The sequence below is a fragment of the Schistocerca americana genome, chromosome 3 (assembly GCF_021461395.2).
Source record: "Schistocerca americana isolate TAMUIC-IGC-003095 chromosome 3, iqSchAmer2.1, whole genome shotgun sequence".
Classification (NCBI taxonomy): Eukaryota; Metazoa; Arthropoda; class Insecta; order Orthoptera; family Acrididae; genus Schistocerca; species Schistocerca americana.
This window is the reverse complement of record NC_060121.1, coordinates 357,002,553-357,030,046: the sequence shown is the minus strand read 5'-3', so window position 1 is coordinate 357,030,046 and position 27,494 is coordinate 357,002,553. Positions and strand designations below refer to the sequence as shown.

Below are 27,494 nucleotides of genomic sequence, written 5' to 3'. Positions count from 1 at the left end.
TATGTGAGAAACGTTTCCTAAAATTTTGGCCGCATCGTTAAATTACACTCTATATGCAGAATACTGATGATGTCACTCCTGTCTACTCTGTGCAGCTGCAATGGAATTTTAATTAATTCGTTAGTTAGTTAGTTAGTTAGTTTCATGTTACACAGCTGATTAGCATGACAAATTTTACTGATGTGGAATGATTCATTTTACATTCAAAACGTAAATTAATTTGTAGATATGGCTATATGCTGGTGATTTATATCTATTTGATTTAACTTTGTTAGTATTATTAAATGTAGAGATGTTAGTAATTCCTGGCCACAATGTTTTGTGTCTTACAATGATAGAAATTCTTCTACGGAATAGAAGAGTTTGTCAAGGAGAACCTTCTGCAGTTGATTTCCGAATTTTACTTTGCTTTCTACCAGGCACCACTGGGTAAGTCAGCAAACTTTCAGCTGCGTCGTTGTGCAACCCTTTTTGTGCTAAAGACAACCTTAATGTGAAGTAATGAATGTCATTTTTCGTCCTCGTATTGTAATTATGTACAACAAACTCCATGAGTGAATAAATACACTGCGAAGCACTTGTCGGAATGCCCAAGTTCTTAAATAGATGTCTACAACATAGTCGGGGGTAAGCACCAAGTTTTTTTCTTACGGCATGTGTTTGAGCAATGAACAATTTTCTCTTAAACATAAATTACCCCAAGACATTATTCCATGTAACATTATTGAATGAAAGTATGCAGAATATGTCAACTTACAGTTTTTTCCCCCAAAACTTGCAAATATTCACCGAATGAGGTGGCGCTGTGGTTAGCACACTGGACTCGCATTCGGGAGGATGACGTTTCAAAACCTCGTCTGGCCCTCCTGAGTTAGGTTTCCCGTGATTTCCCTAAATCTCTTCAGGCAAAAGCCTGGATGGTTCCTTTGAAAGAGCACGACCGACTTCCTTCCCCATCCTTCCCTAATACGATGGGACTGATGACCTCGCTGTTTGGTCCCCTCCCTCGCATCGGTCAGTCATCCTTGCAATAATTCCAAGGGCAGGCGTGGCTGAATTAAGTTGTTTTAGAAGTTACAAAACGTGTTTTTACCAGTTTAAATTCTCATGAATATGGACAATAATAATTTTGAAGTTTCTACCCTATTTATTATTATCTCACCATGTCTTATACAAATCATTAGTATAGTACCCCTTCATGTGTAAAACAGAAAACGTGGTGTGTTTTTGAAATTGATGATGAGACTATTCGCAGAAAACAATGATACTTTTAAGACCCTTGTTTACCATTTTATCTGTTGCCTTATGTATGTGTGGATTGATTATAGTAGTAGTGTCATTTACAAAAGAGCTAATTCTGATTGTGGGATATTAGGTGTGAGATCATTTACATACACAATGAACAGTAGTGGGCCAAAGACTGATCCTAGGGGAACCCCATATGTTATTTCTCCACAGTCAGAGTAATATCCCCAGTCTTCATTGTTTGAGTTACTAAGTACAGCTTCCTACATTCTTCTGATTATATACGACATTATCCATTGGCTGGCTGCATGATCAGTTTACCTACGAAAATATTGTGCTTCACATACTGAAATACTTTACATAGGTTGCATAAAATACCAACTGAAGAAATTTTTTTGTTTAATGCTTGTAAAATTTGGTGAGTGAACATGTAAATGGTATTGTCATTGGTGTAACTCTTCTGAAATCAAGACTGTGAATTGCCCAAGGATATTATTGTGGTCTGATCAGATACTATTCTAGAATACATCATTTTGGAAAATGACGTTAGTAACGAAACAGGTCGGACATCTGTTCTACCACCTTTCCTAAAGATACATTTAACAACAACATACTTCAATCTCTCTGGAAAGTGCTTCGAATTAGTGATGCATTACATATTTTAGAGCTTATCATATGTGAACACATCTTTAATTCCCTAATGGAAACAACATCAAAACCAGACGAGATTTTATTTTCGAGAGAATACATTATTTTCTTAAATTCAGAAGGAGAAAGTGGTGATACATTAATATGATTGAATTCTATAAGAGTTACTTTTTAAACATATTGCTGTGAATTTTCTATTGAACTCTTTGTCCCTATACTTTTTACTATATTTAAGAAATGATTGTTAAATATATTTCCTTCCCAATTTTAAACATTTTCTGCTATGTGCGACTACTGCAGGATCTATGCTTGTTCTTGCCAACAGATACATTTCCCTTTTCCTCTCAGAAGATACTTTATTCCCTCTATTGATCCATGGTTTTTTACATGGCTTTTTAGTGTCCTTTATGGTTAGCTTATGCAGAAAGCTATTTTCAAAAAATGACATAAATCTGTCGTGGAATATGTTAAATTTTACGTTAGCATTTGGCTATTGTAAATTTTATCAGAAGTCATCCCTTGTAAACGGTTCTTATAAACAATTGTTCTTGAGTCATTAATCATTCTAAGTAATTCCTACTGAGGAGCATCTTGACTGTGCATCATAATCAGAGAGAGCATTTGTTGCTGTGTAAACAGTTATTTTGTTGCTCTGAGTTTCACAAAAAAAGTTATCTGTTCGGTTCTTAATCTCTTTATCAACCTGTGTTGGAAAGTTAATTAATGATGTCAAGTTTGTAGGCTGCAAATAAAGTTTACAGATCGTACTTGCTGTCAAAATCCTTTTGGAAATCTACAATGAAGTCACTGCAGACTATTAACGACTTGCTGCTCTCTGACAAATAGCGTAGTAAGGAATCCAGATGCCTCACAAACAGTTCAAAATATCTCAGTGGGGATCTTCGTAGTTACAGTTAAGAGTGAACTATTTTTCGGTATTAATTCACAAGCACACACTTCTATGTGCTGATCACTACAAAATCTTCTTATCTCAATGGCTTTGAGCTTGTGTCTTGCCGTAATATACTGCATGATTCAGGTGCCCCAACCTATGGGTCTATGCAATTCCCAAAGCCTTTGTAAACCACGTGCAAGATTTTCATATTCTTTCACTGACTATGCACAACCCATTAGTTCCACACGAAACATGAGCAGAAACATTTTGTTGTAAATTTAATGTGGTGGGATACATTTTCACAAGGGGCCGCAGATTCGAATTACTCGAGAAAAACATATGAAAGTCATATTCAAACGCGCTTTGTTTTTAAGACCCCTAAAACCGTCTGCTCCAGCGAAAATACATTCCCCTACAAAATTCAGCTACATTAAAACTCCTATAAAAAGTTCCCGTTCATTTCTTTCTGTGGGTCCGATTGCTTGCATGTAACGAGCGAGAGAATATGAAAATCTCATGTGTGGTTTCTGAAGGTGTTAGGGGTCGGAGGGTCAGCTGAATAAGCTTGTACTTAAGAGCTCCTTTTTCCCTACGCTCATCAAAGCATGCACTAGACTTCATGGAAAATTGGCATTTCTTTCATGACACCTGTACAGTGTGCCGTTTTACTGTTGCAGTCGTCGCCAGTTAGACAAACTGTGCTTTGCAATACTAGTTTTATATCTGAGAATGTGAGACACACAGAAAACTGTTATCTGAATGAAATTTGAAAAAAGCGTAATGAGTGACCAGGATGACGTTTCTCCACCAAACAGATGTAGTTCTACACACACAAAATATAGCAGTGATGGTGTTAATTTTGTTTCTACTTGTGTATGCTATTTTTGTCGAGTTTTTCCATTTTACGTAGAGTCCACAATGCAATTATTCGCTGTGTCGTGCTAAAACGCTTGTTTAATTTCTCATGAAAATACTACATTTATATTTGAAGATAAGTAATATTCTACCCTTAAGTCTCGTCAACATCGAGACGTTAGAGCACTGGCTAGGACTGGACAAAGGCAGAGGAAGTAATTTACAGCACTGTCGTTGAATAAACCAGCAACTGCACTAGTGGATTCAGAAAATCTAAGGACAATGCAAATCAGGATGGAACGATAGCGTTTTGAATAACCTTCCTTCAAGCTCGTATTCAACGCCCAAAACATTGTACCATTTCATCTGCCAACATAGCTGCACAGCTACAAGCAACTGTGGTTTGCTTCGCTAGCATTGCCTCCTTTCCAGTTCAACTTATTGTATATAAGATCCACCTGTTTTTTTCATATGACTTTAGACGATGCCACAGAGGCGCTGAAACATGTTTGCGTTGTACGAAAAAAATATGACTTGTGTAACAGTTAGATCGTACACGACTGGACATAAAAATTGCTACACCAAGAAGAAATTCAGATGATAAACGGGTAGTCATTGGACAAATATATAATATACTAGCCGGCCGAAGTGGCCGTGCGGTTAAAGGCGCTGCAGTCTGGAACCGCAAGACCGCTACGGTCGCAGGTTCGAATCCTGCCTCAGGCATGGATGTTTGTGATGTCCTTAGGTTAGTTAGGTTTAACTAGTTCTAAGTTCTAGGGGACTAATGACCTCAGTAGTTGAGTCCCATAGTGCTCAGAGCCATTTTTTTATAATATACTAGAACTGACATGTGATTACATTTTGACGCTGTTTGGGTGCATGGATCCTGAGAAATCAGTACCCAGGACAACCACCTCTGGCCGTAATAACGGCCTTGATACGCCTGGGCATTGAGTCAAACAGCTTGGATGGCGTGTACAGGTACAGCTGCCCATTCAGCTTCAACACGATACCACAGTTCATCAAGAGTAGTGACTGGTGTACTGTGACGAGCCAGTTGCTCGGCCACCATTGACCAAACGTTTTCAATTGGTGAGAGATATTTCTGTATCCAGAAAGACCCGTACAGGACCTGCAACATGCCGTTGTGCATTATCCTGCTGAAATGTAGGGTTTCGCAGGGGTCGAATGAAGGGTAGAGTCACGGGTCGTATCACATCTGAAATGGAACGTCCGCTGTTCAAAGTGACGTCAATGCGAACAAGAGGTGACCGAGACGTGTAACCAATGGCACCCCAAACCATCACGCCGGGTGATACGCCAGTATGGCGATGACGTATACACACTTCCAATGTGCGTTCACCGCGATGTCCCCAAACACGGATCCGACCATCACTATGCTGTAAACAGAATCTGGATTCACCCGAAAAAATGACGTTTTGCCATTCGTGCACCCAGGTTCGTCGTTGAGTATACCATCGCAGGCGCTCCTGTCTGTGATGCAGCGTCAAGGGTAACCGCAGCCATGGTCTCCGAGCTGATAGTCCATGCTGCTGCAAACGTCGTCGAACTGTTCGTGCAGATGGTTGTTGTATTTCAAACGTCCCCATCTGTTGACTCAGGGATCGAGACGTGGCTGCACGATCCGTTACAGCCTGAAACGTCCCCTTTTGAAAAATTATACGTGATTATGCTTAAACTGACATACAATATTTTTTTAGCGCAACGCAATCTGACTTTCAGAAATCCCTACAAAAGAATGGCCCTGACTAACATTAACCTATACCTTTCACAAATCACTTACCTCACAAAAATCTTCGTTACTCAAGCTACTGCAATACAGCGAGCGCCACTACTGCCAGCTAAATAAAAGATTCAAACTACGGAAGGCCCTAACTACTGATAGGCATAGTTAGCAAATGAAAGATTTTAATAGAGAACAAACAATGTATTTTCCTTAACAGTGTTGAAAAATCATAATATACATAGCAGTTCATGACATCCATTCTTACAAATTTCAAAACTCCGCCATTTCTCTCCCCACATCCACCACTGCTAGCGGCTCACCTCCAACTGTGCAACGCTACGCGCTGTTAACATCCAGCTGCCCAACACTACAATAGCCAACAACAATGCAAACCAGCCACAGACTGCACACAGCACAGCCAGTGATTTTCATACAGAGCGCTACGTGGCGTTACCAATATAAAAACCTGAACAGCCTACTTACAAGCCATGCTGATAGGATGCCTGTCATGACGACTGCTAGTGATACGAGGCCGTTGGGATCCAGCACGCACGGTGTTCCATATTACCCTCCTGAATCCACCGATTCCATATTCTGCTAACAGTCATTGGATCTCGACCAACGGGAGCAGCAGTGTCGCGATACGATAAAGCGCAGTCGCGATAGGCTACAATCCGACCTTTATCAAAGTCGGAAACGTGATGGTACACATTTCTCCTCCTTACACGAGGCATCACAACAACGTTTCACCAGGCAACGCCGGTCAACTGCTGTTCGTGTATGAGAAATCGACTGGAAACTTTCCTCATGTCAGCACGTTATAGGTGTCACCACCGGCGCCAAACTTGTGTGAATGCTCTGAAAAGCTAGTCATTTGCATTTCACAGCATCTTCTTCCTGTCGGTTACAATTCGTGTTTGTAGCACGTCATCTTCGTGGTGTAGCAATTTTAATGGCCAGTAGTGTATATCCAACAGCTGTGACATTCATATCACGCACCCTTAATGCATCACTAATCGGGATGTGATTACCCTGGAACCTTGAGCCTTACGTAATAAAAGGCGACAAACTTCCGTGTTGTAGTTCCGCGAAAGTAGCACAAAGGAGTGCGCTTACACCCGTTGGAGTCCGACTCATTTGTCGGCTCTGTGTCAAGGACGGCGCAACCGCAGTCGCAGCCGGTGGCGGCTTTGGTGGAGGTGGTGGTGGTGGCACCGGCGCCTTGCGCGGTGTGTTGGTGCCAGGCACGCCAAGGACACGCCTGCCGCAGTCGCCTCACCATGCATCCCCCCCCCCCCCCCCGCCCCCCACCTCTCTCTCACTCGCACTCGCACTCCTCTGTAGTCAGTTCCGGTGCTGCTTTTCGACTTCCGCTACTCACAATTCTTAACGCTATTGTTCTCAGAGCTTACACACTGTGGGCGGTAATTAAGCTGTTGTCTGTCTTCACTCCGAACACTGATCTGACGCAATTCTCCACGCTGGTCTGTCATATACGAGGGTTATTCGGAAAGTAAAGGACGATCGGTCGCCGAATGGAAAATACAGTGGAAACCTGACGAAGCTTTGCACAGATGCGTTGGGCACTGTGTCTAGTACGCCCATCGATCGCATGTCGCTCTTTTCAGTTCTGAGCTCACAGTGAGAACTTAAAGATGGCTGGAAATTAGTGAAATTACAATGAAAGCACTACGCTTAGCTGCATTTACGCGTTGGTATACGTCAACGGGGACAGTGTAAAACGTGTGCTCCGACCGGGACTCGAAGCCGGGACCTCCTGCTTACATGGCAGACGCTCTATCCATCTGAGCCACCGAGGACACAGCGGATAGTGTGACTGCAGGGACTTATCTCTGGCATGCCTCCCGTGAGACCCACATTCCCAACCTATTGTCCCGCACTATATTCATAGCGCCCCTGCCCATTATACTCATTATTCGCGGCTTTTTGCCGATTCCCGTAAGAGTTCGGGCATTGTTTGTGCATCCGCACAGAAGAAGATGGTCAAATGGCAAATGAGCCTTAACTATATATATATATATATATATATATATATATATATATAAAGATGGTATCTGTTCTTTCGGACATGTCTTCTGTGTGAATGCACAAACAGTGCCCGAAGGCTTACGGGAATCGACAAAAAGCCGCGAGTAATGAGTATAATGGGCAGGATCACTACGAATATAGTGCGGGACAATAAGTTGGGAATGTGGGTCTCACGGGAGGCGAGCCAGAGATAAGTCCTTGTAAGCACATTATACTCTGTGTCGTCGGTGGCTCAGATGTATAGAGCATCTGCCGTGTAAGTAGGAGATCCTGGGTTCGAGTCCCAGTTGGGGCACACATTTTCGACTGTTCCTGTTGACGTGTATCAGCGCCTGTATGCAACTAAGCGTAGTGATTTCATTGTAAGTTCATTTTAAAAACGGGCTGCATGATCATCGAGGGTGAAGTGGCCGTGCGGTTAAAGGCGCTGCAGTCTGTAACCGCAAGACCGCTACGGTCGCAGGGTCGAATCCTGCCTCGGGCATGGATGTTTGTGATGTCCTTAGGTTAGTTAGGTTTAACTAGTTCTAAGTTCTAGGTGACTAATGACCTCAGCAGTTGAGTCCCATAGTGCTCAGAGCCATTTGAACCATTTGATCATCGAGGGTATCTAGTGTCTCCCGCCAAGTATGAGGCCCTGGTGAAAGATTTCGCCTGAAGCTATGCAATCCACATAACATAACTGTCATGGGGTTCATCTACAGTTCTCGGCCGCACTCTGCAGGGGCAATGAAGATGCTCCTGCAGCGTTTTCGATGGGAAGTGTTTGATCACCCGCAATACAGCCCATAAATGGCTACCCCTGAGGTTCATCTCTGCTGCAACGAACCGCTGGCTATGAAGACAATATTTTGACACAGACAACGAGCTGCAGTTCAGGGTAGAAAATTGTCGAAAAGCACTGTCAGCTGTCTTCTATAACGAGGAAATTGAAAAGTTGGTACAACGCTACGACAGATGTCTAAGTCTGAGCGCCGACTGTGTAGAGAAGTAGCTGAAAGGTGTAGCTAACTGTTGCAAATAAAACAGTTTTCATTTTCACTGTGGTCTCCTTTCGCGACCTATCGTTTCTTACTTTCCGAATAGCCCTCGTATCTTCTGGAATTCATATTCGTTTGAAGCTAGTCACTGTGTTCACATGTTGGTCTCCCTCTAAAATTATTTTATTCCACACACTTCCCTTCATTACAAAAATAAAAAAAAATAACTAGTAGCTGATGACTCACGAAGTGTCCTTTTAACCTATCCATATTTAAGATAAAAACAAGAAAGGATGTGAGAATCTGAAATTTCGTGTGCAATGGTTACTTTTGCATCGGTATCAATAACAGTAATCCGAAGCGTGAACCGAAAGTATCGGCCATGTGAAGTCTTGCGAGTGGAGAATGCTGCCGCCGAGAGAATGAGCCGCCACCAGACACATAACGTAGGCGACTCGGTGCCGTTAGGGAAACATTGCTTGAGATAACGTTGGCAGCTCTGTTCCTCCACGAGAGCCTGAGCATCGTGGGCAATTATGGATAGGTTGACGCAGTATTATTAGATTCCAGAAGGTATTCGACGCAGTTCCACACTGACGCTTAGCGAACAAAGAAAGAGCTTACAGAGTGATCAGATTTATGAACTGATTGAGCTCTTGACAAAAACGAACGAGGCTAAAATGACAAATGTAAAGGTAAGTTTGGGAATACGCCAATGGAATGTTCTATAGAGATACGTAAATCGTAAATTATCAAATGCGTAACGTTGGAAGCTCCATGAAGCTCGTCGCAGGTGACGATATTGTCTAAAGGTAGGGTACGATCCCACAAGAGTGGATGGTAAATTATTGCTGTTGGGACTGGTAGCTGACACTGAACGTAAGCAAGTGTAACGCATAAATATGCGAAGAGGTCCGCTACTGTTCGATTACGCAAACAGCAAAAGCTCTGGAAACAACAACAACCGTAAAATACCTAATGAAAACCATCCAAATGAATCTAAGGCGGAATTTCTAAATGTGTTGCATACGGCACTTGCGGTGCTTAAAACGGTGGTCTCTCCAAATTGGGGAAAAATCACAAAACAGCGCTAGTTCTGCGAAACACGAAGCAGTTCACAAGTTGCAGTACCGCAGTGCTGCTAACCAGTAACAAATGCGTTGACAGTGATGGTAGCTGACACGACGTCACAGTTACAAATACAAATTATCTTACAATATTGAACGGCCGTGGTCCCCCTGACCCCCAGATAAAATTATGGACATACTAAAAGTGACAAAGAAATTCGCTTGCATAATTTGTACATAGAAGGCAGCTGAATGACAATAGAACAAAAATCGTTACTTTAAACGTTAGAGGAGGCAAGTGTAGTCAAGACAGCGTCTATCCGACGCCACGTAATGGGGGAATCGTTGTTAGAGACGGCTATTGCATATTGACGGAGTGCACTCAGCCTCGTGATGCCAATTGAGGAGCTACTCGACCGAATAGTAGTAGCGGCTTCGGTCAAGAATACCATCTAACGGCCAGGACAGCGGTGTGCTGACCCCACGCCCCTCCTACTCACATCCTCCACTGAGGATGACACGGCGGTCGGATGGTTCCGATAGGCCACTCGTGGCCTGAAGACGGAGTGCTTTATTGCATATTAGCGCGTCTCTGCTAGGAACCCTCAATAAACAGACACTTTCTGCATCAAAATTCAGTTAAGTGACCCAAGGAATACAACTCATGAAGATGAAATAAGCCCACTGTGGCTTGCCAATTACGTACTCAATGTAAAGCAGCCTCGAGAAATGTGTTGACAATTGTATTCCCCCAGTTATCATTAGGACAGTGCGTCCTCTCAAGCCTGGATGCATGCACTGGGTAGGTTGCAAGAGTGTTACAAAACGGATGAATCCTCTTCTGAGGCAAGCTGTCCCACAACCGTTGTAACAGACCCTTGATATCCATGATACTGGCCAGTGGGACAGAGTAGACGCCCATACCGGTCCCACCCGTGTTCTCTCGGAGACAGATCTGGAGGCCTTGCTGGGCACGGGAGTAGCTCAGCATTACGCAGACAGTTTATAGAGACACGTGCTATGCGTGGACGTGTATTGCCCTCTTGACAAATTCCATCACGATACTGTCCCATGAGCGATAACACACGACGATGCAGGATGCGAGTGACGTACCGTTGTGCCGTCGCCTCAGTCACTACCGAAGACACACCCGACGGCTCCCCACACCATGACAGGAAGAGTAACATCGCTGTTCCTGTCAAAATCATTGGAAGAACGGGCCTCTGCTCACCACGGGGCAGTAGCTCCCTGGTCTGGCTACTGCTAGTCTCCAATATTGTGGGATGACTCAGATTATAGCAGGGAGTCCAATACTTGTTCTCAGATGGCAAGAGAAGGATTACAACGTGCTTGGTGCACGGTAAGGGGGTCCTCCCTTGTGTTTGTCAAACCGTTCTCGACTGCAACCCTGACGATGAGTGTGCCTAACGTCACGTTCCGTTACAGTCCAACATCGGACTGCTTTCATATCCCAATGGCCCAAAAGTTTGGATGCTGCTCAATTCGACCAGCCGCTCAAACTGAGGCCAATAATGAGGCACTTTTTAAAGTCTATCAAATGCTGATAATGCTGTCTCCTACGAGTACGCGTCGTCTCCCTGTCGTTCACAAGCATCACTCAACATCTGACACTGTTCCAGCCCCTTAAATAAGCTTCGTAACAACAGTAAACACGAACAACACTAATTCACTCTATTCTACCTGTCACAGATAATTTCAACTCTAATTATTTACGTACCCACGGATGGTTTGTACGTGTATGAAGTTACATTGACATCAGACCTTGTCTTCGCGATGACTGACTTTTTCGCTAGGCAGTGTATAATAAAGAACTGCTTGCTATGATTGTGAATGAAAAGCACGAAAGTGTGGTTGTTGTAGAGTATTGTGTAACGTCCACAATTTTTTTCTTTTCATTTACAATTACGAAATTGCTCTACCAAGAAGCGAAAAACATAGTTAACATAATAAATGCAAGGTACTGGAAGGAACATCGTTATGTGAGCACATTCGATGTCTTTTGTATATAGCATTAACGATCTGATGCAGATTTTATTCACAGGAAGGAATATCCGTGAAATATTACCAAATGGGACTAACGTAAAAGCAGTTGTAGGAAGCGAAAACGAACTACGTCGTTTATATGTCATATTCTTGGTTAGTTCAATCAAGTTAGAATGATGACCTATTTTTAGAAATTCTCAAGTGATTTTAATTGTCAGTGAACCCCATGAGAGGAGGATGTGAAAGTATTTAAAGACTTCAGAGTTATTGGTAACTAGTAGAGAATTTTTATATTTATTGCAGTACAAACCATAGTATTTCACACTAGCTAATTAATTTTGGTCTATGATCACCATCTTTAAGATATGAATACAGGCGATGTATCAGTCACAGCGTGCCTACATATGTGACTGAAATATTTTTTGTATTCAGGTGTTGAAGATGGTCGTCATAGAATTAAATGGTCTGTAGCTGGACTAAATGTAAAAATTCTCGTGTGCATCACTCAGAATTTTGCTGTGATCATTTCACTACTCATACCATGAGAGTACTGTAGAACTCCTCATGAATCTAACACGAAAATATTTGAAAATTAGACGTGTCTTTCGGGGATGTTGAATGTTAAAAATGGTTCAAATGGCTCTGAGCACTATGGGACTTAACATCTGAGGTCATCAGTCCCCTAGAACTTAGAACTACTTAAACCTAACTAACCTAAGGACATTACACACATCCATGCCCGAGGCAGGATTCGAACCTGCGACCGTAGCGGTCGCGCGGTTCCAGGCTGTAGCACCTAGAACCGCTCGGTCACACCGGCCCGCCTCGAATGTTACAATTTAGAGAACTTTTATCAGAATCTGCTTAAACAATTTCACTCTTCCGTTGTAGATAATACCGAGCGACTCTAAAAAGAAATTAGAACAAATTCGGCAATTTACACAGGCACACGCTCAGTCACTTGCAACACATTCCGCGTGGTAGACGGTGCTTTGTGCATTATTTGTGTAGATGCAAATGTGAGATTGTTATTATTACACTTTATTTTTCCAAAATATGGTACTCCTATATTGACTGTTGTGTTACATGAAAGACATTCAGCTATGGTGTAATTGAAATTACGTGAAAGTTTATGTTGGGTTTTCCTGCGTATTTTAACAATCCAAAGAGGACTCCATTTCTTCCTCTAAGGGGACAATAAAACACCCCACGAAGGATGTCGTTTATTAGCTTCCGGGATAATGAGGACACAGTACACTTCAAAGCAGTGACAAAATTCTGCTTAATTATTTATTAGGAACTGTCTCAAGTGAACTTAAGAGAATTATCAAGTTCTCCCTGTGGTCGTTTATGACGCATTCGTAAATAAAGTTCGTCATCTCAAAGCGTCCAATATGGCTCCACACAGCAAATTACCTATTATAAGGGAAATCATTAGTGAGGCTGTTTACAGTACTGGTATCAATCCTCGTTATCTGGAAAACACTTGTTTATAGTCACTCAAATGTAGGGGAACTACGTTATGTGTATTATTGTTCCATTCTAAATGTCACCAAATTACTGACAGGTAAATGGAAGTATCAGAGAGACTACTTGTGGATCCTGAGGTCACTACAGATTTAAAAGGAACAAATATGTCGCCATTCTTTGGTAATTTCTAACCAAAAGGATGTATGTCCAAAATCACGACCCTCGAACAAAAGTTTGAAGTTCGCTTTTTAGGGGTTGTTTGAGGGAGGGGGGGGCCGACAGCGAGGTTATCGGTCTCATCGGATTAGGCAAGGACGGGGAAGGAAGTCGGTCGTGCCCTTTCAAAGGAACCACCGCGGCATTTGCCTGGAGCGATTTAGGTTCAAATGGTTCAAATGGCTCTGAGCACTATGGGTCTTAACCTTTGAGGTCATCAGTCCCCTAGAACTTAGAAACTACTTAAACCTAACTAACCTAAGGATATCACACACATCCATGCCCGAGGCAAGATTGGAACCTGCGACCGTAGCGGTCGCGCAGTTCCAGACTGTAGCGCCTAGAGCCGCTCGGCCACTCCGGCCGACCAGCGATTTAGGAAAATCACGGAAAACCTAAATCAGGATGGCCGGACGCGGAATTGAACCGTCGTCCTCCCGAATGCTCTTCTAGAATACGTACCAACGCCACGCGCAGCTCGTGTAGTGCAATATAGTCTCCATTATATTAATATACACGGTGTAAGTGTCCCGCAAGACACAATATTTGCCTCCACTTCAAAGATCAGTCTGGTGCTTTTAGAACACTGTAGCTGAAGCTCAACTGATACAGTGCTGTAATGTGACCCTCCTTCGTTGACAGGAGTCACGGCAGTTTAGTGTCAGTCAGTTGAACGGAATTAGCCCAGTATTAGACTCGTAACGGAATGAGAGAAAGGAGGTACTGTATTTAGATGTACTGTATTTAGATGTACTCGTGAGCTCTCGGTGTATGGGCACTATGTGCGTGTCTCTAGATAACAGTGAATCACTCGATGCGATGTAACACGGCGTAAGAACGATGGTGGTGACAAGATCGTAATCGACAAGAACAGGAAAATAATGGTTCACAATGACCGTGACCATCGGTTTCAAACCCTACACTACGACAGTTCAAATGTGTGCGAATTCCTAATGGACCAAACTGCCGAGGTCATCGGTCCCTAGACTTACAAACTACTTAAATTTAGTTTAACTAACTTAAGCTAAGAACAACACACACGCACACCCATGTCCGAGGGAGGACTCGAACCTCCGGCGAAGACCGCGCAGTCCGTGACATGGCGCCTCTAACTGCGCGACCATTCCGCGCAGCTCACTACAACAGTAGCGCAGAAAGTAATGCATCACATTTTTTCCCCTTATTGAACACAATGAAATGTACACACAAGAAAGAACGATGTTTCTTCCTATTTCTCAACAGTCTCCTTTCCTTTCTCTGGCCCTCCTCCAGCAAAACACAGGCGATTGTATGCCCTTTCATTACCACTCTGTGCTTCGTCACGAAGCCATTTTCACTGTGCGAATCACCTCTTCGTCATCCTTAAAATGTCTTGATTCAAACAAGTCTAAGGGAATTGTGTCAGGGCTGTACGATGAATGGAGTAACACTGTCCAACCCCGTTCAGTGATGTGTTCCGAATTCCTCAAGCTGTTGTGAGGCTGATCGTTATCATGTTTAATCTAACAATCACCTGTGTCGTTAGGGAGTCGAAGCGCTTCTTGACTTTGAGTAATGTGTTTACATATGTTTCAGAATTAATGGCGCTGCCTCTTGGCATCACGAATTAGCACACTAGCAAGCTGTATCTTGTCAGGCGTGACAGCTTTGGATGGCCTTCCCGAACGCTGAAAATCTTGTAGCTCTACCGAACCGCCTTCTCCAATGGCCTCACCCTCTTCGCCCAGCGAATAGTCGTACTTCTGTAGACTCAGATGCCCCATAAACTGCACACAAAAGTTTGTGAATATTCCCAACCATTTCTTTTGCCGCAGAGGAAAATTCAGTGATGACACGTCGCTTGCAACATATGAAGGGCTTATTTTAATAGCGATACAAGCCCATTACCTCCACTTTTCTGCCTATAATGCTTCTGAAATCAATGATCCACACAAACAGAAAGAAGGGATCATCTCTAGCAAGAAGCCGCATGTTTGAATGTTTCTGGTATCTCAACTGCAGATTTTTCATTTAACTTTAGGACTCTGTATCTCAAAATGAACACAAATGGACTTGTACCACTATTGAAATAAGCTTTCCATATATCGCTTACCGGTGCCTGTTTGAAACAATGCTGCACCTACGCTATTTTTCGGTAGAAAGAGAAAAATTTGCGCGCCCACTACAGAAACTTACAAGTAATGTTTATCTTTCTGGGCGACCCTCGAAATTGCTGCTGTATTCAATAGTCCATTTCAAACAACTTCCAAGCAACCATAGTGAAAGGAAGAGCATGCAATGGACATTTGTAGTCGGGTACATCGCAAAAGACTATAGCTCACACCAGCACTTAATGCTACATATCTTCAGTGGTTTAAACAATTTACAAACTGGACAGATGCTGCCCGGAGGCATGCAGTTCGGTCCGCCTTATCACCATTTTACCTATTTTCAAATGTTGCAAGACGTCAAATGTGGCGACAAACCAATCAGAAGTTGATCCTGTACTGTGCGGAGGGTGTACATGGGGTAGTTCTGTGACGTTTCGCCGGTGTTTTGCGTACAGTGACTGCGGCCCTCTCATTCAAGGTACTGTATACATGAACTGAGCTGTTTGTTTCAACATTCTCGGTGACCAGGTATGGCCTCTTCTTCTACATCTGTATGATTTGCTCGAAATTTAGAGCGGACTTCAGTGCGAGATGCTTATAATAGTTTCCACAGCGAAACTTTGTCTTGAAACCTGGTAGAAAATGCAAAGAGATTCTGGTCGTATGTAAAGTATGCTAGTAGCAAGACATAATCAGTTCCTTCTCTGTGCGATAGAAATGGAAATACTTTCGACGACAGAGCTGCTAAGACAGAGCTGCTAAACACAGCCTTCCGAAATTCGTTCACCAACGAGGACGAAGTAAATATGCCAGAATTCCAATCTAGAACAACTGCCACCATAAATAACTTAGAAGTAGATAGCTTCTGAGTAGTGAAGCAACTTGACTCACTTAATAAAAGCAATTCCTACTAGTTAGGTTCCTTTCAGAGTATGCTGATGCAGTAGTTCCATACTTAACAATTATATAAGAACGCTCGCTAGACGAAATATCCGTACCTAAAGACTGGAAAGTGGCACAGGTCACACCAATATTCCAGAGAGGTAGTAGGAGTAATTCACTAAATCACAAGCCCATATCATTAATGTCGATATGCAGCAGGATTTTTCAACATATATTGTTTTCGAACAGTATGAGTTACCTCGAAGAGAGAGGTCTATTGACACGCAGTCTACACAGATGTAGGAAACATTGTTCTCGTGAGACACAAGTAGCTCTTTACTACACGAAATGTTGAATGCTGTTGACAAGTGATTTCAAATTGACTCTGTATTTCCTGATTTCCCGAAGGCTTTTGACACAGTACCACACAAGCGGCTTGTAGTGAAACTGCGTGCTTATGGAACATCGTCTCAGTTATTTGACTGATTTTGTGATTTCCTGTCTGAGAGGTTACAGGGAAGTGATCGAGTAAAAGAGAAGTGATTGCTGGCGTTCCCCAAGTTAGCGTACTAGGCTTCCCCTGGTCCTTATTTACATAAACAATTTTGAAGACAATCTGAGCAGCCATCTGAGGTTGTCTAGTAAAGTCATCAGAAAATGAAAACGAATTGCAAAACGATTTAGAAAATATATCCGTATGGTGCTAAAATTGAGAAATGACCCTAAACAACAAAAAGTGTTACGTCATCCACACGAGTGTTTAACGGAATCCGTTAAACTTCGTTATAAGATAAATCAGTCAAAGCAGAAGGCCGTAAATTCGACTAAATACCTAGGAATTACAATTACGAACTACTTAAATTGGAAATAACAAATAGAAAATGTTGTAGGGAAGGCAAAACAAAGACGACGTCTTATTGGCAGAGCACTTAGAAAATGTAACAGACCTACTAAGGAGACTGCTTGCACTACGCTTGTCCGTCCTCTTTAGGAGTACTGCTGCGCGGTATAGAATCTTTAACAGGTAGGATTAACGGAGTACATCGAGAAAGTTGAGAGAAGAGCAGCACGTTTTGTACTATCCCGAAATAGGGGAGAGAGTGTCACGGATATGATACAGGATGTGAGGTGGAAATCATTAAAACAAAGGTGTTTTTCGTTGCGGAGGAATCTTTTCAAATATCAATCACCAACTTCCTTCTTCGAATGCGGAAATCTTTTGTTGACGCCGACCTACATAGGGAGAAACGATCGTCATAACAAAATAAAGGAAATCAGAGCTCTCGCGGAAAGATTTAGGTGTTAGTTTTTTTTTCCACGTGCTGTTCGATATCGCCATAACAGAAAATTATTGTGAAGGTAGTTCGATGATCCTTCTGCCCAGATCAGCCGACACGAATCCCATCGAACATTTACGGCACATAATCGAGAGCTCATTTCACCCACAACATCCTGCACCGGAAACACTTTCGCTGTTTTGGACGGTACAGAGTCAGCATGGCTCAAAATTTCCGTAGGGGAATTCCAACGACGTATTGAGTGCATGTCACGTGGAGTTGCTGCACTATGCCGGCAAAAAGAGGTCCTACATGATATCAGGAGGTCTCCAGTGACCTTTGTCACAGTGTATATACTACTTCCACCTTTCAGCTTTCAATTCTTTGCTTAGGACTGATTTCGTATCTGGGTTATTGATATTCATGGATCTGCTTCTCTTTTGTCCAAAGGTGTGTTTAATTTTCTTGTAGGTGGTATGAATCTAATATTGACATATCCGAAATAACATACCAAGCACTTGAGGACCTCGACAAAGCCCAAGAAGAAGAAGGAAAAGATTCATGTATAGTTTCATAGCTGAAACCGCTTGGAATTGTATGATAAAATAAGTTTAACATTACAGTACTTAATTATATATCTGTGAAAATTTGCTGGTGTTTGATAGTTATTTCCTTTTTTCTTTTCAGGTGAGTATCTGTGCTGTCTCGCTTGGTCGAACCACATCGATACGTAAGTTGGTCGCTCTCTGCAGCTTGCGTAAGTACAACTAGCATTTGCTTGACGAGGAGAACGCAAGTGACAAAATCTGATTTCCCAGAAACTTCGCTCAATTGCAGAGGGGTCAGAATAAGCGTAAAAATGTCTCGGCTTATATGTACATACTCTAATGTTTGTGAGAAAACAACGGTCAAAATTTTCAAGGTACTTACGTGCCTTTTAGCGATAGCACAGTGGCTAGCATCCCAAATTGATGCCCTTGCGTCCCACGTTCGAAACACGAGGTTCGTATGGAGATATGTTACTGCGATACTTGCGGTTTCTGAAATACTTTGTTTCGAGTTTTCTACAATCGCTATCATCGAAGGGAATGCACCAAATCTTACAAAAGAATGAACATAAGAATAGATTATAAGAATTGATATTACAAGAATATGAGATTTTAAAAAGATTGTAATTCCTGATAATACCATACATACAAAAATACACTATTGGCCATTAAAATTGCTACACCAAGAAGAAATGCAGATGATAAACGGTTATTAATTGGACACATATTTTATACTAGTACTGACATGAGATTACATTTTCACGCAATTTTGATGCATAGATCCTGAGAAATCAGTACCCAGAACAACCAACTCTGGCCGTAATAACGGCCTTGATACGCCTGGGCATTGAGTCAAACAGAGCTTGGATGGCATGTACAGGTACAGCTGCCCATGCAGCTTCAACACGATACCACAGTTCATCAAGAGTAGTGACTGGCGTTTTGCGACGAGCCCGTTGCTCGGCCACCATTGACCAGAAGTTTTCAGTTGGTGAGAGACCTGAAGAATGTGCCAGCCAGGGCAGCAGTCGAACATTTTCTGTATCCAGAAAAGCCCGTACAGGGCCTGCAACATGCGGTCGTGCATTATCCTGCTGAAATGTAGGGTTTCGCAGGGATCGAATGAAGGGTAGAGTCACGGGTCGTAACATATCTGAAATGTAACGTCCGCTGTTCAGAGTGCCGCCGATGCGAACGAGAAGTGACCGGGACCTGTAACCAATTGCACACCACACGATCACACCGAGTGATACGCCAGTATGGCGATGACGAATACACGCTTCCAATGTGCGTTCACCGCGATGTCGCCAAACACGGATGCGACCATCATGATGCTGTAAACAGAACCTGGATTCATCCGAAAAAATGACGTTTTGCCATTCGTGCACTCAGGTTCGTCGTTGAGTACACCGTCGCAGGCGCTCCTGTCTGTGGTGCAACGTCAAAGGTAACCGCAGCCATGGCTTCCGAGCTGATAGTCCATGCTGCTGCAAACGTCGTCGAACTGTTCGTGCAGATGATTGTTGTCTCGCAAACTTCCCCATCTGTTGACTCAGGGATCGAGACGCGGCTGCACGATCCGTTACAGCCATGCGGATAAGATTCCTGTCATCTCGACTGCTAGTGATACGAGGCCATTGGGATCCAGCAAGGCGTTCCGTATTACCGTCCTGAACCCACCGATTCCATATTCTGCTAACAGTCATTGGATCGCGACCAACGTGAGCAGCAATGTCACGATACGATAAACCATAATCGTGATCGGTACAATCCGACGTTTATCAAAGTCGGAAACGTGATGGTACGCATTTCGTCTCCTCACTCGAGGCATCACAACAACGTTTCACCAGGCAACGCCGGTCAATTGCTGTTTGTGTATGAGAAATCGGCTGGAAACTTTCCTCATGTCAGCACGTTTTAGGTGTCGCCACCGGCGCCAACCTTGTGTGAATGCTCTTAAAAGCTAATCACTTGCATATCACAGCATCTTCTTCCTGTCGGTTAAATTTTGCGTTTTTAGCACGTCATCTTCGTGGTGTAACAATTTTAATGGCCAGTAGTGTAGATACCCTTGCTCCCCATGTTCGCAACCCGAAGTTCTTGCGAAGAAGTGTTACTGCGATTCTTGCGGTGTTCTGAAATACTTTGTTTTGAATTTGTACAATCTGTACCATTGACAGGAATGCGCCAAATTTTACTGAAGAATAAACATAAGAATTCAACATAATAATTAATATGACAGGAATATGAGATTTTGAAAAGTTTTTAATTCCTGAAAATACCATACATACATAATTATAAAATAAATTTATGATACTTACCTTGAAACTCAGTTGTAATTTTACAATTAATACAACTCCCTTGTATCCCGTAATTATAAGAAACATTCATGCGCGGTAACCTTCCCACGGACATGGATAGATAAATGAAAATAAATAAATAATCATGTTTGAACACGGGGCGTAAAAGTGAGACGCCGCAACGATGACCACTGTGCCATCATTTCTGCCGGCATCGCGCTAAAGGTGTGTACATTACATCGAAAAATTAGGCCGACGTTTTCTCAGCAACAGTCGAGTATCTACTTATGTGCCGAAACCCGTGTTTGCTTTTTTTGACCCCTCTGCCACTGAGCGAAGTTTCTGGGAAATCTTGTTATGGCACTTGTCGTGTTCACCTCTTGTAGCTGGGCGTGTTGGTGCGCGCCGCACCTGTGCTCGCATCGCCAGCGGCTGCCGCCATCCAGCCAGCGGTCCGGCGCTGCTGTGGGAGGCGTCTGTCGCACGCAACAAGTCGCCCGTAACTCACAATTTGCAGAGGGGGCAGGCGAGCGCGCGCTCTGTTTCCAGCGGGGCCCGTGCATAAATCTCTGGCCTCTCCCCCACCCCGGCCGGCGGCGTAACGGTGACTGATGGCCGCTGTCCAGCCCCCACACCTACCCTCAACCCCGCTGCTCTACCTGTGTCGTTTCCACAGCACCGCAGGTGGGATCTACCCCAGCAAACAGCTCTAGGACAATGCAACTGATTGCGGATCTACTAGTTTCTGTTTTATTACGCTCACAATACTGTATCATTTTGGAAAATGACATTTTCAGCGTGGGTTCTTAAACTACACTCCTGGAAATTGAAATAAGAACACCGTGAATTCATTGTCCCAGGAAGGGGAAACTTTATTGACACATTCCTGGGGTCAGATACATCACATGATCACACTGACAGAACCACAGGCACATAGACACAGGCAACAGAGCATGCACAATGTCGGCACTAGTACAGTGTATATCCACCTTTCGCAGCAATGCAGGCTGCTATTCTCCCATGGAGACGATCGTAGAGATGATGGATGTAGTCCTGTGGAACGGCTTGCCATGCCATTTCCGCCTGGCGCCTCAGTTGGACCAGCGTTCGTGCTGGACGTGCAGACCGCGTGAGACGACGCTTCATCCAGTCCCAAACATGCTCAATGGGGGACAGATCCGGAGATCTTGCTGGCCAGGGTAGTTGACTTACACCTTCTAGAGCACGTTGGGTGGCACGGGATACATGCGGACGTGCATTGTCCTGTTGGAACAGCAAGTTCCCTTGCCGGTCTAGGAATGGTAGAATGATGGGTTCGATGACGGTTTGGATGTACCGTGCACTATTCAGTGTCCCCTCGACGATCACCAGTGGTGTACGGCCAGTGTAGGAGATCGCTCCCCACACCATGATGCCGGGTGTTGGCCCTGTGTGCCTCGGTCGTATGCAGTCCTGATTGTGGCGCTCACCTGCACGGCGCCAAACACGCATACGATCATCATTGACACCAAGGCAGAAGCGACTCACATCGCTGAAGACGACACATCTCCATTCGTCCCTCCATTCACGCCTGTCGCGACACCACTGGAGGCGGGCTGCACGATGTTGGGGCGTGAGCGGAAGACGGCCTAACGGTGTGCGGGACCGTAGCCCAGCTTCATGGAGACGGTTGCGAATGGTCCTCGCCGATACCCCAGGAGCAACAGTGTCCCTAATTTGCTGGGAAGTGGCGGTGCGGTCCCCTAAGGCACTGCGTAGGATCCTACGGTCTTGGCGTGCATCCGTGCGTCGCTGCGGTCCGGTCCCAGGTCGACGGGCACGTGCACCTTCCGCCGACCACTGGCGACAACATCGATGTACTGTGGAGACCTCACGCCCCACGTGTTGAGCAATTCGGCGGTACGTCCACCCGGCCTCCCGCATGCCCACTATACGCCCTCGCTCAAAGTCCGTCAACTGCACATATGGTTCACGTCCACGCTGTCGCGGCATGCTACCAGTGTTAAAGACTGCGATGGAGCTCCGTATGCCACGGCAAACTGGCTGACACTGACGGCGGCGGTGCACAAATGCTGCGCAGCTAGCGCCATTCGACGGCCAACACCGCGGTTCCTGGTGTGTCCGCTGTGCCGTGCGTGTGATCATTGCTTGTACAGCCCTCTCGCAGTGTCCGGAGCAAGTATGGTGGGTCTGACACACCGGTGTCAATGTGTTCTTTTTTCCATTTCCAGGAGTGTACTAAGTATATTTACAATGGATGATCGATAAATAATGCAACGCATTTTTCCCTTCTCCAATTTCGGTTGAAAAAATGCGGAATCTGTTGCGGGACATCGTGGAATATTCCCTCTTCAGCACCTACAGTTTCATGAAGTCCCGGAAGGTAAGGGTACTCCAGAATTCCCCATACAAACTTCTAGTACTTGTAGACGGAACTGAGTATATAATATTTTGAAATGGAACCCATGTCCAGAAATATACCCTATCCGTTCCTCAGTCATTGGAAAAAATGTTGGTAACGCGACCACTTTTACAAGTTCAGAAATGGTTCAAATGGCTCTGAGCACTATGGGACGCAACTGCTGTGGTCATCAGTCGCCTAGAACTTAGAACTACTTAAACCTAACTAACCTAAGGACATCACACACACCCACGCCGGAGGCAGGATTCGAACCTGCGACCGTAGCAGCAGCGCGGCTCCGGACTGGAGCTTTTACAAGTAATTCTTCGGATTGTTATAATTAAACTTTCCCTATTTAACACGCTCTAAAACGGAAACTAATTACCGTATAAGTACCAAAGTTGGTAGCATTAATGTCCAGAATATGGGGTTACTGATTTTCATGCTTCACAGCACAACCGTCCAGTTCCAACTATGGCCACCAGGTTGCGTGATCAGTCACCGTCATTCATAGTCTCACACACCTGACCCATCATAGTGCGCTTGTTGACGTCTCAACATGATCTTGGACAAAAGGAGCTGGGCATTATTGGTGAAGCTCTATTATCAAAACAACAGTAACGCTGCAGCTGAACTTCGAGAATATCGTAAATAGTCTTCACGGGCGTGCCGCCGGATGACGTTGTGCAAATCCCACAATATTTCCTCGGAGCAACTGTCCGACATCATCAGGTGGTGGAACCTCGCTGATGGCTAGGTACGACTGACAAGATCTGCATGTCGACGCCGCTATATATAGAGCATGCGCATGAAGATTGCGCAGGCACGGGAACCACGCATGCGCAAATTTGCAGATAAATGGCGCCAAACTCAAACGCCCTCTGCCGGGAAACGCAGAGCGGCCGTTCTGCGCGTGCGCTGACACTGTGTTTCTAACATGCTGCCAAAGTTATGACGGGTCTATTATCGAAAGCTCTTTGCTTTCTCGTCGTGATTTAACAGCAGCCAATGCAGGGCTCCAGGCTGTACTTAATTGAAATCCCGCACCCCTGTTGATAAGGTTATCAGCTGTACGGATATGTATTACTTCCTTAATAACGCAATCCCAGGAAGAGGAGACTCACTTCGAGAATATCGCCTCTTGAAAAGATTATGGAAGAGTCCTCTTTCTCCACCTGCTGCTCAGTGCATGATGAAGAAGTTAGAATCAACTGGAGAACTGGGCGTCACTCTGGGAAGAGGCCGACCACCGGTTATACCTCAGGTGGTTGATGAAAACGCTGTTGATATGGCAGAAAACGCCGCGTGCGGTTCCCAATACTCGAACAGTGCGCTTGCTGTGTCACGACAGTTGAATTTCTCGTGGTCGTCTGTACGGAAGGTGCTTCCAACCAATCTCAAATGGTATCCGTACAAGATCCATATCATACAGCAGCTTGCACCACAGGACGCACAATGACGTGTTGACTTCGCTCTCCACTTTCTCACATGGACTGAAGTTGACGAGAGCTGGCCCTGGACCATCCTATGGACAGATGAAGCTCATTTTTGTCTGATGGGTAATCTGAACACACACAATTGGTGAGTGTGTGGATCTTCACCTCCAGTCATTGTGCATGAAGTTCCTCTGTTTGGTGAGCTTGTCACCGTACGGCTACTTTCATCATTTGTCTATTCGTTTTTGAACATGTTGGCGCTGAAGAACCAAAGACGTGCATTGTGAGTGGTCAGTGTTACCGCGATACGTTTCGCCAGCATGTCATACCCAACCTACACGAGAGAGAGACACATAAAACTCAATAGTTTTCATGCAAGATGGGGCCCCACCACACATCACTCGTTAAGTTCACCTGATTCTCCGGAAATGATCGAATTATCAGCCGATCGTTGCCAAATGTTTGGCCGGCATGATCACCTGATTTCACTCCCTGTGATTTCTGTTTGTGGGGCTACCTGAAGGACAGGGTTAAGCAGGGGAACATTCACACGTGTGCTGATCTGAAGCGCAGCATATCAAGAGAGATAGACAGCATACCTACGGACATGCTTCGTTAGATGGCGCCAGACTCAAACGCCCTCTGCCGGGAGACGCAGAGCGGCCGTTCTGCGCGTGCGCTGAGGCTGTGTTTACTAACATGCTTGCAAAGTTATGACGGGTCTATTACCGAAAGCTTTTTGCTTTCTCGTCATGATTTAACAGGCAGCCAATGCAGGGCTCCAGGCTGTACTTAATTGAAATCCCGCACCCCTGTTGATAAGGTTATCAGCTGTACGGATATGTATTGCTTCCTTAATAACGCAATCCCAGGAAGAGGAGACTCACTTCGAGAATACCGCCTCTTGAAAAGATTGTGGAAGAGTCCTCTTTCTCCACCTGCTGCTCAGTGCATGATGAAGAAGTTCGAATCAACTGGAGAACTGGGCGTCACTCTGGGAAGAGGCCGACCGCCGGTTATACCTCAGGTGGTTGATGAAAACGCTGTTGATATGGCAGACAACGCCGCGCGCAGTTCCCAATACTCGAACAGTGCGCTTGCTGTGTCACGACAGTTGAATATCCCATGACTCACTGTAAGGAAGGTGCCTCGAACCTTTCTCCGAAGGTATCCGTACAAGATCCATATCATACAGCAGCTTGCACCACAGGACGCACAATGACGTGTTGACTTCGCTCTCCACTTTCTCGCAAGGACTGAAGTTGACGAGAGCTGGCCCTGGACCATACTATGGACAGACGAAGCTCATTTTTGTCTGATGGGTAATCTGAACACACAGAATTGGTGAGTGTGTGGATCTTCACCTCCAGTCATTGTGCATGAAGTTCCTCTGTTTGGTGAACGTGTCACCGTACGGCTACTTTCATCATTTGTCTATTCGTTTTTGAACGTGTTGGCGCTGAAGAACCAAAGACGTGCATTGTGAGTGGCCAGTGTTACCGCGATACGTTTCGCCAGCATGTCATACCCAACCTACACGAGAGAGAGACACAAAAAACTCAATAGTTTTCATGCAAGTTGGGGCCCCACCACACATCGCTCGTTAAGTTCACCTGATTCTCCGGAAATGATCGAATTATCAGCCGATCGTTGCCAAATGTTTGGCCGGCATGATCACCTGATTTCACTCCCTGTGATTTCTGTTTGTGGGGCTACCTGAGGGACAGGGTTAAGCAGGGGAACATTCACACGTGTGCTGATCTGAAGCGCAGCATATCAAGAGAGATAGACAGCATACCTACGGACATGCTTCGTTTTGCTGTGCAGAAAGCAATTATGCGCCTGCAAACTGTTCTGGACACCGATGGGCGCCAAATCGAGCCCCTTTTGTAGCAGTAATAGTACCATGTCCATTATAATTATCCAGGCTGTTATGCAGTGGTCGGTTGATGAATTCTGTGGTGATTCCCAACGTTTCGTCTCCGACTGCGGGAGACATCTTCAAGGGGGTCCGTAGCTTGATGGAAGGTCTAACACACACCTGGCTCGCTACTGACTGCCGCTAAATTCCGTGTCCGCGCGCCCCCGCGCCGCGGCGTGACGTCACGTGTTTTGAAAACGTCAGTGCAATTGGCCGCTGTCCGTCGCCGTCGATCGCCGTTGCCATCACCCAGTAGTGGACGGGTGGTACACATCTTCTTTAACACCGGCATCCATATACCGTTTAATTTGACGCCCTCCTCCTTTCGGTTGAAATTATTTGGGTGTTTAGCGATTTCGATTGCCTCCCTGAAGAGCCTTTCGTAGTATCCGCTCGTGGCTGCTAGTACTTGCGTCTCCTCGAAACGAATATTGTGGTTCCCTGGCTGGAAACCATGCTCCGCAACAGCTAATCGTTCCGTTTCTCCTCTTCTACAATTTCCCTTGTGCTCTTCCAAACGTTTAGAAACAGTTCTTTTGGTGGTACCCACATAACATCACCACAGCTGCATGGGATCCTATACACTCCAGATTTTTCCAATGGTTTGCGAGCGTCCTTGGCAGGCCTAAGGTATTCCTGTATCTTCCTGGTGGGCTTGTAAATTACGGTAATATTCCGCTTCGTCAAGATCCTCCCTATTCTTTCCGTTACATTTTTAACAAACGGCAGGAAAACCTTAGATTTTGCAGTAGCCTGTACGTCAGTATGATTTCTGCGTGGCTGTCTCAACGCACGTTTTATTTCGGCGGACGAATATCCGTTCTTCGTTAGTGTATTGTGGAGATGTTCCATCTCAGCGTCGAGCAACTCAGGTTCACAAATATTTCTAGCTCTGTTCGCTAACGTCTTGATAACACCCCGTTAAAAATGTAACGGAAAGAATAGGGAGGATCTTGACGAAGCGGAATATTACCGTAATTTACAAGCCCACCAGGAAGTACAGGAATACATTAGGCCTGCCAAGGACGCTCGCAAACCATTGGAAAAATCTGGAGTGTATAGGATGCCATGCAGCTGTGGTGATGTTATGTGGGTACCACCAAAAGAACTGTTCCTAAACGTTTGGAAGAGCACAAGGGAAATTGTAGAAGAGGAGAAACGGAACGATCAGCTGTTGCGGAGCATGGTTTCCAGCCAGGGAGCCACAATATTCGTTTCGAGGAGACGCAAGTACTAGCGGCCACGAGCGGATACTACGAAAGGCTCTTCAGGGAGGCAATCGAAATCGCTAAACACCCAAATAATTTCAACCGAAACGAGGAGGGCGTCAAATTAAACGGTATATGGATGCCGGTGTTAAAGAAGATGTGTACCACCCGTCCACTACTGGGTGATGGCAACGGCGATCGACGGCGACGGACAGCGGCCAATTGCACTGACGTTTTCAAAACACGTGACGT

General features: G+C 44.7%; 1 protein-coding gene across 1 annotated transcript in view; it reads left to right on the top strand.

Annotated features, from left to right (window-relative positions):
• LOC124606080 (basic proline-rich protein-like) overlaps positions 1 to 27,494 on the top strand; it is a 145,050-nt gene that overhangs the window by 31,420 nt on the left and 86,136 nt on the right. The window contains exon 2 of the mRNA XM_047138045.1: positions 20,663 to 20,829. Coding sequence (XP_046994001.1) covers positions 20,663 to 20,829 — 167 coding nt within the window. The remainder of the gene's footprint in view (positions 1 to 20,662; positions 20,830 to 27,494) is intronic.